The sequence below is a fragment of the Stegodyphus dumicola genome, chromosome X1 (genome assembly GCF_044657685.1).
Source record: "Stegodyphus dumicola isolate Sdum_Otavi_A_Nest chromosome X1, ASM4465768v1".
NCBI classification, from domain to species: domain Eukaryota; kingdom Metazoa; phylum Arthropoda; class Arachnida; order Araneae; family Eresidae; genus Stegodyphus; species Stegodyphus dumicola.
This window is the reverse complement of record NC_140780.1, coordinates 256,696,708-256,710,464: the sequence shown is the minus strand read 5'-3', so window position 1 is coordinate 256,710,464 and position 13,757 is coordinate 256,696,708. Positions and strand designations below refer to the sequence as shown.

General features: G+C 34.6%; 1 protein-coding gene across 3 annotated transcripts in view; it reads right to left on the bottom strand.

Moving 5' to 3' along the window:
* rdgC (retinal degeneration C) overlaps nt 1-13,757 on the bottom strand; it is a 288,353-nt gene that overhangs the window by 107,721 nt on the left and 166,875 nt on the right. For all 3 annotated transcript variants that reach the window (XM_085807574.1, XM_085807576.1, XM_085807575.1), the window contains one exon: nt 2,022-2,188. In XM_085807574.1, coding sequence (XP_085663700.1) covers nt 2,022-2,188 — 167 coding nt within the window. The remainder of the gene's footprint in view (nt 1-2,021; nt 2,189-13,757) is intronic.

Here is a 13,757-nt window from a genome sequence, read left to right as displayed (position 1 = left end):
ACTGCCCGACCAGAGCGAGGTGAATCTTTGAAATCGAAATTTCCGGAGTGGAATCGAGCAAACCCCTCCTGCGTCCTTCGTTCACTCACAGCATTCTCACCATACACTTCACAAATTTTTCGGCATGTTTTTGCAGCCTTTTTACCTTTTTTATAGTAAAAAAGCATCACATAACGTATTTCTTCAGATATTTCACTCGTTTTCAAATAAATATAACTTTTCACACAAGCTTCGAATTAGAAAACTATTTTCACAAACAATGAAAGCTGAATGTCACCTTTTAAGCACATGTTCGTTTGAGACAATCGAGTGAGTGTTGCCAGATATATAGGCATCAACGCCATCTAGTGGCAAAAAAACGCGGATACTTTTTGTATGACCCAATAGTTACGAGAATTTAGTATACTATACACTAAAAATGTTATACATAGCTGCATTATTTTCTACTAATTAGTTACTCTGCTCAATAACTCTTATTGGGTCCATCGTGTGTTATTCATTACGTTAAAAATATATATTTTATATGCGTTATTACTTTAAGATAAAGCTGTATACGTATGTGTGTGTGAGATGAAAAAGAAGTAGCAATGTTGATGGCTTAGAACGTAGAATGCTGAATCCGTACTAAACAGCAAACTCGGCAGTCGAGGCGGATTAAATATTCATCTTTATTTCAATTGAAACTTGCAGCCACAATTTACACGGAATTCTAATCGTGCATTTTCAAGAATACCTACATTTTTTATTCTGTTGCAGAGCAGAGAGAAGTAGCGTCTTAAAGGGAAGAGAGACAGAAGCTAAAGTGTGCATTTATCCAATATGGATGCTCACCAAGAGAATGTTTTAGTTTAGGTTGCTTGTTAAGAGAAAGGTTTAAGTTCTAGAGTTTTGGTTTAGGTTGCTTGTTATATATGTATGTATGTATATAATAATTTTATAGATGACTTGTGGATTAGAAAAACAGATGCGTAGATAAACCGATAGAGCAACGGAGAAGAAAAGCTTTCAGACGTGGCCCCTGATTTGAACACATATTCTCGTTTACACATCTATGTGTGCGCGATATGCATCCCTTAGTATTTCCTTGGCATATCACAATTTTTCAGACAAAAGATGAACCGCAGTAGCTAAGCAATGCATCTTAGAACCAGCAAAGCTACGTGGAAAAAGGGCTGTGCAACAACAGCCGTAGCTAAAATCGAAGAAGTAGTCCAAAAATTTGGACTTCAAAACGAAAAACCAACATATACGCCAATGGAAACAAACTAATGCATACTAAAAACTGAATATAATCTTCTAGAGGATATTACAGAATATACACAAGCAGCAGGGGCCTCATTATACATTGCAACAATCAGCCGACCAGATATAGCATGCGCCGTCAATCCACTGAGTAGTGGTGTGGTGCATTTAATTACGGCAAAGCGCACTAGGGCTATCTGCCTAAGGGGTGGGATGCTTTCGTGGAGGACTTTCTAAGGGAAACTGGCTCGTATACACGTTACACGTGGGGAAAACCACGAAAACACCCATGCAGCCAGCCCGTTCGCGGGATTCGAACCTCCATTAGGAAACCTAATGAATCTTATTCTATTATTAGATAAAAAATAAATGTGTTTGTAACTTTGCAAATTTCGTCTACAACCTCTTTCGGATTAACCCTCTGAGCGGCACGGGTTTTTGGATTTGTCATGAAGACCTGTATTTGTGCAGCATTTTATTAGCTAAATTTACACAATTATTTACTTTAGCCTTTATTTTCATAAACGTACATTCATTAAGATTACATTTACACTATTAAAGAAAGTAAGAAAGAGAAATATCTTAAGTTATAAGCTAATATGTATCAAGTGACAAAAAATCTCATGACCGGATAAAGCTGGTCATGCCGCTCAGAGGGTTTTAATCCTTTTACTAAGTATATATTATCCGTTGAATAAAAGGTAAGAGAAATTATTATACTCTCTACTTTGGTGATTTGTTGTGAAAATGTTTGCTACAAAAATATTTATAACACTTACCGGATATTCATACTGAAATCTTCATGGTTACCTCTGTTCAGGAAGACAGCGTCTGGCCATACTATGAAGCAAGCCAGCAATAAGATTAGAACCTCCACGGATTGAGATCCCCTATCCACGAAGTCCCCGTTAAACACGTAAGGACTATCTCGGGATGGCAAACCATTCTAGAAATAAATATCAGTAATGAGCTTTCGACATTCTGAGTTAATGTTAATGAAAATTAATAATGAGCAAACAAAATACACGTTTTATTCAGTAAAGACGCCTTTTTATTGAAAAAAAAAAAAAAAAAAAAAAAAAAAAAAAAAAAGACAAAAGCGAAATATTCTGAAACTTATTTAATAAAAAATGTTTCATAAAGATCATAAATGTAATATTAATGCACTTTACACACAATAATCTCGAAGTAATATTTAATAATCAATATAAAATTTTACAAAATATAGATATGTATGAAATCATCTGATTATAAAGTAAAAATGGAAATTCGTTGTACTGGTATTATGCAAACAAAATCATCTATTTCTGTAGCAACATTCATTATTAAAAAAATTTGCTATAACATAAAATCTTTTATCTGTCTACTGATATGTTACCTTCAAAGTGTGAAAGCTTCTCATCTGCATATTACCTAGTTAATATGAAGATTACCTGATTTATTCCTTTAGGCTGCGTTCAGACGGCAGGGTAAAGGGCATAGAGGCGTATGCATAGGGCATAGAGACAACCGCATTATTTATAGAGGGCTCTGCAATCGTTAGTTTTTCGTCTTTTCGTAGTATTTGACATAGAATATATAAGACATAGAATAATAAGATATTTGACAATACAGAAAATATTGATTTGATATCAATTTCCATCATGAGTAATTCTTGTAATGCAACCTGCTTCGTCCCTGCATGCAACAGTGGTTATACATCTGTTAGGCAGAAGAATAAAAGCTTGGGAATCAAGAATCCAAGTATATTTAGAGCTCCAAAGGTGAGCAACATTTATATCATGCCTGATCACAGTCAGACGAATTTATATAACTTTATAGAACGTCTGGATTGTTAGTAATTAAGAGGGTATTTAAAAAATAATAGATTGGAAATTAAATATTTCACAAAACTTTAAATTAGAAATTAGTTAATTATTTTACATAACCTAAGTGCATTTGCATTTCGTGCATGAAAGCAGGCAATCCTGAGATTTTAAAGTTAAATAAATTTCTGAAATTATGCAAGAATGATGGAATATTTGCCTGTTTATTTCATTTACAGAAAAGAAGATTAACTCATTTCCCCTTCTTTTCCGTTTGAAGTAGGTTTTTATAATAAATGGAAATTAACACTGTGCTGCTTAAAATTAACTTTACTTTCATGGTTGAGTGAAAACATAACAGCAGATAAGTGTAATGAAAAATTGACATACTTGTTGAAATATATTTTACAGGATCCTGTGCTGCTAGACAAATGGAGACATGCAATTCCTCGGGCAGACCGAATACTTTCAGAGAAGGATGTTGTATGTGAGCATCATTTTGCAGAAAACGATTTTATGAGACCAAGTTGTCCGATGGCACAATATTCAAGTTGGAAATGGGGCCGCCCTAGACTCCAAGAAGGAGCAATATCCTCAATCTTTCCAAATCTGCCTTCATATTTATCCAAAAAGTCACGTAAAAGAAAAGCACCTACTGCAAGAAATGTGCCTGTGAATAAAAAGAACGCTCCATTTGCAGATAATGTTGCTGCTACTAAAAAGGATTTTACATTTCCACTGTTGACTGAAAGTCTGCAGAACATTTCCAAACCGCATTGTTTGTGGACTGTAAATTCTGTAGTTGAATTCATTGTATGTGCTCGATGGACAACTAATTACATGTGTGAAAAAAGGGTTATAATTGATAAAGATATGACTATAAAGGTTAGTTTTGTTTTGACATTTTTATAATTTCAGTATTGCGCGTCAAACTGCACTTGGTACTACTGTGCTACACATTCATTGCTTTTTTTTTTCATGTTGTAATTTATTCTTCACTTATTTATTGTTATTTTTTCAGATTTCTACGTTATCTTTTCTGAATTTTTGAGCTATGAATAGATGGATTTTTTTTTTTAAATTAAGGAAATTGTCAGAGATGAAGATACTTGTCTGTAGTGTCTAAATCTAAGGTTACATTCCAGCATAGGTTTTCGAAAACTTTTTCTACTAAAGTAAATGATGTAAATTATGTTATTTGTGCACTTGACAATGATTTTTTCTCAGCCATTTAGAATTCACATCAGTTGCCTTCGTTTGGCTCCTAAAAGATTCTCCCACACTTCAGCACACTTAATTCTTTTTTTTTCACTCATTTCTTGTACTATCATAGAACATTATTACAAGTTATGCAATATGTTAAATTAATATTGTTCGAAATTTATTGTTATGTGAGTCTTTTGTTGATTTCTTGATTGTGTGAGCATAATTATTAGAGTTTAAGGCTTGATCATCCTTAAATATTATTTTGAGATTCAACGACATTGTGCCTAATATATACAAGTGCATAAGTGTTTGATTTCAAAATTTCCCGGTATGATGTGATTATAATGGTTTGTATTGTTTCTTCATCCTGTAAGTGATTTAAGTCTAATTAAGTGTAACTGGGGCTGTACAAAAATAGCATTTTGTTTTATCACAGAAATACTTCATTTACAATTCTGTACTGTGTACTTGCTATACGGTATATTCGAAAATTTTACGTACCATATTTATATCATGCACTTATATGTATTTTGCATAAAAAGTTGCTTGCATTGAATTATGGAATATTTAAATAAGTGGTTCTATGTTTTAATGTTAAAAATTTTGTTTTTGTGTAGATGGCATGGTTTTGGTGATACCTAAATGAAAAAAATCTTCCCATTTAAAATGTAATCTATGTAATATGTATTTCAGACTGTTAGCTCCATAGTGATTGTCATGATTTTATATGAGGCTGGCACAATGATACCAGAATTTTTATTATTCACATAATTAATTTTCCTCCTCCTCCCCTCCCCTCAAAAAGGGGTGAATATCTGATGAGGTCACATTAAATTTATGTCCTTGGAATTATTACAGCCATCTAGAAACAGATAAGGGATTTCATCTGGCTACAATATTTTTGCTAACAGGTTTGTTATAACATGACCAAGCTATTTCATCAGATAACTCATTTCAGTTCAGTTTGTCTGTAAAGTGAAAGAAATATTACGATTGGTTGTTCTCGCTGTGGAATATTTTCATTTTTTGTTTTTTATCTTCTGCATTGTCTGTACTTTTAATTTTATCAAGAATCGAGGAATTCCAAGTTTTTATTTCGCTATTCTAAATTATGATACGAGTGCCTTTCTAAATTCATTCTGGCCCTTAATGTATTGATGCAAAATTTAATTAAAAAGTCCTTCTTAAGTGTTTTACCTTTTTTCTCATGTGAAGACTTTATTCGTTTAAAGCTTTTTGTTTTGGCCTTTCAAGTTTTTATCCTATTAGATGAACCCCTCTTTTGATGATGATAAATTTTTAATCTTTGATAATGAGGAGATAAAGGCTTCGTGCTAAGTACTCCATAAATTAAAATTCCTTGATTCTTGATATTTTCATTGGTTGAAACAGCGGGAATTAGTGAATCTCTTGGTCTTTTCATTGTTTTTTCGCTTACCTCTGGATTTCTGCTGCTTGTACTCTTCTTGTTACAAATATGTCGTAGTTGGCATTTTCGTGACTGGCATTTCTTCGCCCTCTTTTGCAGTTAGCGGAGTAAGCACTATTATATTATGGTATTAGTACTGGAGATGTTTTATGTACCAAACAAAAAAAAAGTGATGACAGCTGCCGTTATTTTCCAAATTCCAGAGACAGCCAATGTATTCAGGACTCTTCTTTTCCTTTTATTAGACAGCTCACCATGACTTGGCAAATACCATGATCCTACCTTGGGTAAGCCGCTGTACTACTGAAGTATTCTCTTAACAAGGCGCTTACAAATTGAACACAAATTTAAAAAATCACTGTAGCTTCCTATAGTGTGTGTAACGATATAAAACAATACTGCTAAGATTGTTTCGGGATTATTTATATAATTACTGTTACACTTTTATTAATTTTTTTTTATTTAATTGAACTTGTTTTTTTTCACTGCGAGTCTTTAATCGTTGAAAAAGAGATATTAAATTGAGAATAAAAAAGTAAATAATTACTGTAAGAGAAAACAGCATTTAGTTTTATATAGTTAATGATATTTTTTAAATACCGCAGCAAGCATACATTAGGTATTCTGATATTAAACTGGTAGTTTTGCAACAAATGTAATTAGACTCTATTAGTAAATGATCAGTTCAATAAATGAAAATAAAAATTAGGGGATCTTTTCCAGTAAAACATAACACATGCAAAACATTGTTTTTTTTTTTCAAAAAAGCTACATGTACCAATTTGAAACTTAACAGCAAGAAAATATCATAACATTATAACTGTGACAACAATTTTCTGAACATAAGAAATTCATCTTTTACGCTATTGAATGGGATAGAATTTTCCTCCTTTGGAAAGAAAAGAGGACATTAACTTTTAAAATAAAATATGATCTGCATTATATTTTTAGTTAAAATACTGCATTTATTGGCATTTTATTAAATACTGCATTGAGTTAGTTCAAGCCGGACAAAATTAAAGGTAGAATGAATTAGTTTCAATATTTCTTACTCTTTATTTTTAATTATGAATAATATAGTTAAGCATAACCAAGTATTCAGAATACTTAACTGAATTCAAATCCGAATCCTATTTTAAAATCTTTTGAAATCAATTTGAAACATACTTCTCAAATAACAAAGATATGGAAATTTTTAACAGAAAACGATAAAAATATCAAAATCAAAACTGACATCTGATTCATAAAAAAGAATAGCTAATTATGATAGTAAAGAAAATTTACTGACTGAAGTAAAAAATTCTATAAACTTCATTAAAATTTCGTCACAGTTTTTATCAAGCTGTGTATCTAAGCATTTTACAAAATGAGAGACGCGAAGAAACTATTCTAATTAAATTTAACATATATACAGCAAGTATTATTACTAGTAATATGATTATTTTTCTAAGGGGGAGGGACTGAAAAATATCTTCAAATTAATCGTTCATAAAATGTACTACAAGCCTTACAGCATGAAAGCTGTAAATTAATTTTATAATTTGAGGAATAAAATACAATCATTAGTGAGCAGAATATTATAACGTTAATAATAACGCAATCCAACACATTAAAAACATAAAGATTTTTTCATTCGGTAGTAAGCTTTGCCGCCTGGCTACTCAATAAATGTTTACATTTGGAACTGATAAGATGGAACAACAGCGCCATCTAGTGAACGCGACATTTTAAGGCCGTTTTTCTACTAGGAAGTTTCACCTCCTTCATTATACTCCGTGGCCGTGGCCAATGTGAGAAGCTAAATGTGCGCATGCGTGGATGTGTCTACAACTTTCCCGCGCTGTTCTCCTGCTCGATTGATTTCTCGCGTTCGCTCTGCTTGTTTTGTGACAGCGAAATCTTCTGTAGAACTCCGCTTCGTTTTAGCTTCGGTCTGATTGGTCGACGCTTATTCCAAACTCGCGTAAAGTTGAAAACTTTGAACTCTATACCACGAGCCCTAAACCAGATTTTGTGACGTAGCACAGACTGGTTGCCTTGGCAACGGAGCTCGGCTTTAACCACGTATGCCCTTTACGCCCCCGTCTGAACGAAGCTTTACAGTATGCAAAATAAGAGTTTTTCGCACCTTACCTAGGTAATATGCATAATGACGTACTCAGAATTGTTAAAGTGAAAAATATTGTTCCTCTCTTTTACTTTCTTTAATGAGTAATGAGCCAATCATCCAGTAATAGGCATATTTACTAGGTAATGCGAGGAAAACAAAATTCCAACTTTTAACGGATCTGCCTAGTTAATCCGCAGATTACCTAGGTAAGCTGCCCATTACCAGATTTCCGCACATATGTAGTAACAGATACATAAGCTATAAATCACTGTGATAGAATTATTATGCCGTGCTGCTTCTAGGCAGAATATCACAAGCAACAAATTAATGAAAGATCTTGCTATACAAAGAATTAGTATAAGCTAGAAAAACCAAAGGTTTTTTTTAGTATTATCTCTGTTAATGATAACGCTGTGTATGAAATAGAACTGAATTCGAAAAGAAAAGGGGGTATAGAAAGAGCTTGATATTAAAAATTAATTACTTGTTTTAGTTAGCTAAATTCCTTTAAATTTTCCTGAATGATTAAATTAAGTTATTTGAGCACAGCAAAGCTCTTGAGGGCTACCTATCTAAGGAAACCTTAGAGAAGGACTTTTTAAGGAAAGCTGGCTCATGTTGCCATTACACATGAGGAGAGCCAAGCCATTCAGCCAGTCCGTTCACCTGGGTTCAAACCCGAGAAGAACTACTAAGCAGTTTTTAGCCGCTCGACCACTTACATCCAATGGTAATGTAATGTCATGTAAGTGTGCAAAGTAATAAGTGTAACTTGCAATAAGCGAGGCACGTAATAAGTTCTTGTAATGCAATAACGTAACGTAACGTAATAAGTTATTGTAATGCAATAAGTACGTAGTGTAATTGTAATGCAAAGAGCTATTGTAATGCAAGCAAGCCTAAGGTAATGTTAATGTAATTGTAAATGTTTAATGTAATGTCATGTAAGCGTGCAATGTAATGAGTGTAACTTGCAATAAGCGAGGCACGATAGAATGTATTATAATCTCACACCCAATGGTAATGTAATGGTAATGTTCTACAACTGTGAAATAATGCTTCATGTAATGTGCAGAACATGCACAAAAGCCCCTGTTTGTCCATGTATGATACTTTTGTTTGAAATCCAATAAACGCTGGAGCCCGGGCGTTTCGACGACAGTCCACCAGGCGGGCAAAGAGCGTTTGGTACCAGCAACTGCAGAGGGCAAGGTCCAGGCCCTGGTTCTGGGTGCGTGGTGCGAGGCGTCTGTGTGACCACCGGGGGTGTTCTCTAGATGGATGCAAGCTTCGGGCAGTACCCGAGTAGTCAATGAAAAGCCGTCCGGGTGCTCGTTCCTGCTGTCACCTGTCACCTGTGGGACGTTTTCTTGGAAGACTATTTTATTTCATGAGAAGCATCAGAACTTCATGTAAGTAAGTTTTTAAAATGAGTTGCTGGAGAAGGTAAGGAATTATTCTTGCACTTATTTTTGCGAGTGATGAGAAAGGCTGCTGATGTAAGCGAATATGATAGATAGCAGATTGTAAGGGCCCGAAGTCTCGGAAAGAGTACCTCCGAAACTGCACTACTGGTAGGTTGTTCACGATCTGTCGCAGACTGTCCCGCTTGGTACAGCAAATTCGGCTCCAGACAGTGGCTCAACGGACAGCCCAATACAATGCCAGTCCAAGTTCAAATGTTTTGGAACAGACAGCTCAGTTTGTGCTGTTGAATATGGGACTGCGCAGCAGACGTCTCACTCGTGTGCCTCTGTTGACCAAGCGTCTTTGTCAACTACGCGTAAACTGGACAATAAATAAGACAGTTGCCTAGCCGGATGAATCCCGATTTCTCATTCATCACGTCGATGGTCATGTCAGAGAACGCCTTCTAAGCGAACATTTGGCTCCCTCCTATACAGCAGGTCATACACAGACTGTTGGTGGCGGTATTATGCTTTGGGGGACGTTTTCACAGGCGGCTCTGGGACCCTTAGTTTGTGGTAGAACAGACCATGAAAGCTGCTAACTATCTGAAAATAATTGCAGATCAGCTGCATCCTTACATGGCATCTGTCTTTCCAACTGGAAATGGTATCTTACAGCAGGATAACGCCCGATGCCACAAATGATCGAATAGCGTTGGAGTGGTTCTAGGAGCATAATGATGAATCCCAGTTAATGTCCTGCCACCTAACTTGCCGGATCTTAACCCGATAGAGCAGATTTGGGATGTCATGGAGGGCAGCTTAGAGCTCAAACACCACCATGTCAGAACATCTCGACTTAGCGGAACCGCTTCTGAAACATTTGATACAACTTGTCTCCAGTCATCTACCAAGAACTTGTGGCATCCATGCCAAGGCAATTTGCCGCTGTTTTGCAAGCCAAAAGTCGTACAACGCGTTATTGAGTAGGTGGTCATAATGTTTTGGCTCTTTAGTGTACATAAAATTTCTTAAGAGTTCTAAAATAAAATTTGAACTGTTTCTAAATTTTTGTATTTAAAAGTGGCAGAAATCTCAAACTGAATTATTACATAATACCTTCAATATTTTTCATAACGTCTTTTGGATTTTTTCTAAATATGCATCATAAAGAATAGTTTTTTTTAATGATTACAACTAATACTGCAAACTTAAAGTGAATTGTGAGCTGATTAAATGACCAAGAACTATCAACAGTTGATATTAAAAACTAAGATAAGATATAATTTACTTCATAATACACAAAATAGCTTTCATACTTTGGACAAATTGCTATTGCTTAGGAAAAATTATATTATCAACCAGCTGTTAATCGATCCTTCTGAAACAACTCACTTCATTTATATGACAACGTTATGCACTTGATCGGGGATAGCAAACAGTATGACGGAAGATTAAAGGATATATTTAAAATGTCACACTGTTATTGAGGATAAATATTTAGGAAAAACTAGGAAGTGTCACAAAATTCGCCGGAAAATACGAATTTATAGTGTTGTAGAGACATTAGGAATATTTTTTTTGGAAGCAGGCAAGATGAAAAATAGGCAACGCCTTTTCCGGAAATCTAACCATGGACCTCTGGAATACTCGCCCAGCGTGCAGTCCATCACACTACGAAGGCATGCCAAGAAGGCGAGAGAACTACCTTATATATCCCCCCTTTTTAAAGGGCGACTGGGGTTTTTAGGGTACCCAATCGCCAAATCCTGGGTGAGGAGAATCATCATCCAACACCATTTTAGTTCGGGCGCCACTGTAGAGACATTAGGTATTCTTTGGAAGCAGGCAAGATGAAAAATTAGCAACGGGAATCGAACCGCGGACCTCTGGAATACGCGCCCAGCGTGCAGACAACCACACCACGAAGGCATGCCAAGAAGGCTGGAGAAATACCTTATAGTGTTAAAAACATGCTTTTCGGCTTCGAGTGTAACAAAGAAAATCTCACAAATAGTTTTTCAGTGCTGAATTCTACTCATCCTGCCATGTAAGTAACATTAGCACATTACATCTAATCTGAAACATTATTTTTTTACACGTGTCCTTTTTTATGGTAAATCCTAGGAGTATTATGCACATTAAAAATAACTTCTTTCTTCTTCCTTTTTTATTGATGTTTCAGGGTTTGCTCATCGCAGTCTGTTTTCTCATGATCTCAGCTACTTAAGAGATTTTGCTATTGTCATAAATTCTTTTTATTTTATTACTAAGACTTTAGTAACTTTTTCCATTTTTCGTAATAGAAGATATGCTTTAGTTAAAATTAAAAAATAAAATTAAAAAAAAAAAAAAAAAAAAAAAAAAAAAAAAAAAAAAACACGACAACTTGTTGCCATTATTTTTCAACCCTTTTGTTTGTTGCAAAATTCCATTGAATTTCTTACTGAAATTTTCAAATGATATTTTTTCTAACAATGGTTTTCGTCACTTGATCCTCAAAAACCATAATGCAGCAATGCACTCTTAAGAAATTTCAACATTCTTTCTAACATTGTGCGCCAGTGAAGCAAACTATGGGTAGTCGAATTATGAGAGGCTTCCCATTTCGTATTTAAAAGGAAGTAACTGGTAAAGTTTTTTAACTGTGTCGTTAGTTATTAAAAGGAAAAAGGTCTGTCATTCTGTTGGAAAGCTTTTTCAAAATCTAAGCGATAAATATTCAGCTAAATCTTCCACTTTTGGTAATTAATGGTAATTAATTCAAATACTACTTCCTCCCTAATAATCCCTTTTTAAGCACCGAGTTTTGCAGCTTTGGGTTTTATTCCTTTATTAACGGCTATATTCGAACAATTCTGTTATATTCAGGACGTAAATTCTAGGTTACTAGCGACAAAGACTTAATGCTTTAAATATAACGCTATATAATAATTTTTTCAGTAAGTGAGAGTTAAGTTTTTATATCAGATCTTTTAATTTGGATGAGCCGTGTAATTATTAGACAAAGAAAAGTACATACTTCTAAGTTCAAAATATTCTAGGATAATACTTGCAGTGCAGTTTTGTTTGAAATGTAAAACACTATTATCTGTCGTCTTCAAAGTAACAACCATCGGAAAACACATACTTGCTCTAGCCTTTCTGACATTTTTATAGCATTCATAAACTTCCTCTTTTGGTGTCTGTCATAGGTTGGAGATCACGATAGTTTGGATAGCTTAAAATATCTGGAAACTCTGATACGAACTTTCTTGGTAAGAGAGACCAATGGTATCTCTGTAAGGTAATTCTTAGCATGCCTTCGTGGTGTATTGGTCAGCACGCTCGACGCGTATTCGAGAGGTCCGCGGTTCGATTCCCGGCGAGGGCATTGCTCATTTTTCATCTCTCCGGCTTCGAAATAATCCAATGTCTCTACAGTGGCACCCGAACTATAAAGGTGATGGATGATGATTCTCCCCCAGCATGATTTGGCGAATGGCTCCCCTAATTTCCAGTCACCCTTTAAAAGGGGGAGTATATAAGGTATTTCTCCCGCTTTCTTAGCACGCTTTCGCGGTTTACTGGTCAGCACGCTCGACGCATATTGGAGAGGTTCGTGGTTCGAGTCCCGGCGAGAGCATTGTTCATTTTTCATCTCTCTGGCTCGAAATAATCTAATATCTCTATATATCAAACTGAGAAATATGGCAAATAATGATAGAGATCTACTTCTGAACAAAAAAGACTCAAGCTTTTTGCTAAACCACCTTTTGCTTAAATGTGACAGAGCGTCGAATAGTCAAAAGATGCTTTTGTTCCGTCTGCATTAGAACATGAACGATATTATCCTTGGATAATGCAATTTCATCATAAGTTTCTTCTGTCAGCCTCTATCGTCTAATTCAATTATTACAACTTTTTAGCCCCTTACATGACTTTTCCTGAAACGTTTTGAACAGAGGTGTTTGATACGTACATGTTTTTATGTACTGAAACGAAAGGCGCTGTTTATTACCATGCATTAAGAAATTTGTTATAGGAAGTTAGCATTATGTACTACTTTCAAATGTATTTAAAAATTTCAGTGTTATATACATTCATTTTTACGTCCAGAAATGAAAGTCGTAATTTACTGTCGCACATTTATAAATATGTTACAAAGTGTAAAAAGTATCTATTTCTTTCAGCCGTATTTTCTAATATAAGAATTAAGCGATCAGATAATTTATCAGATTCTATAAAAAGCAAATAATGTTATGGAATCTTTATAATATCGACTGTGACGATTCACAAAGTTTGTTTGATGATTTTTTGACGTAAATAACATATCTATGTATATGAGATTATGATTTATGATTTCGCAGTGATAGTGTTAAACGAAGCACAAGCTAAATTATTTGATAACCAGTGGAATGGGAATTTAACATTCTCTTTTAGGCATTGATTTTGTGAGGATTTATATATTTATTTTAAACTAATAGTTAATTTTAAGTTCAAGTACTTTTCTGTCACTCTTTTTTCACCTACACTTTACATGTCAAAATGTAAATGAGATAGCAAGCGTTTATTTA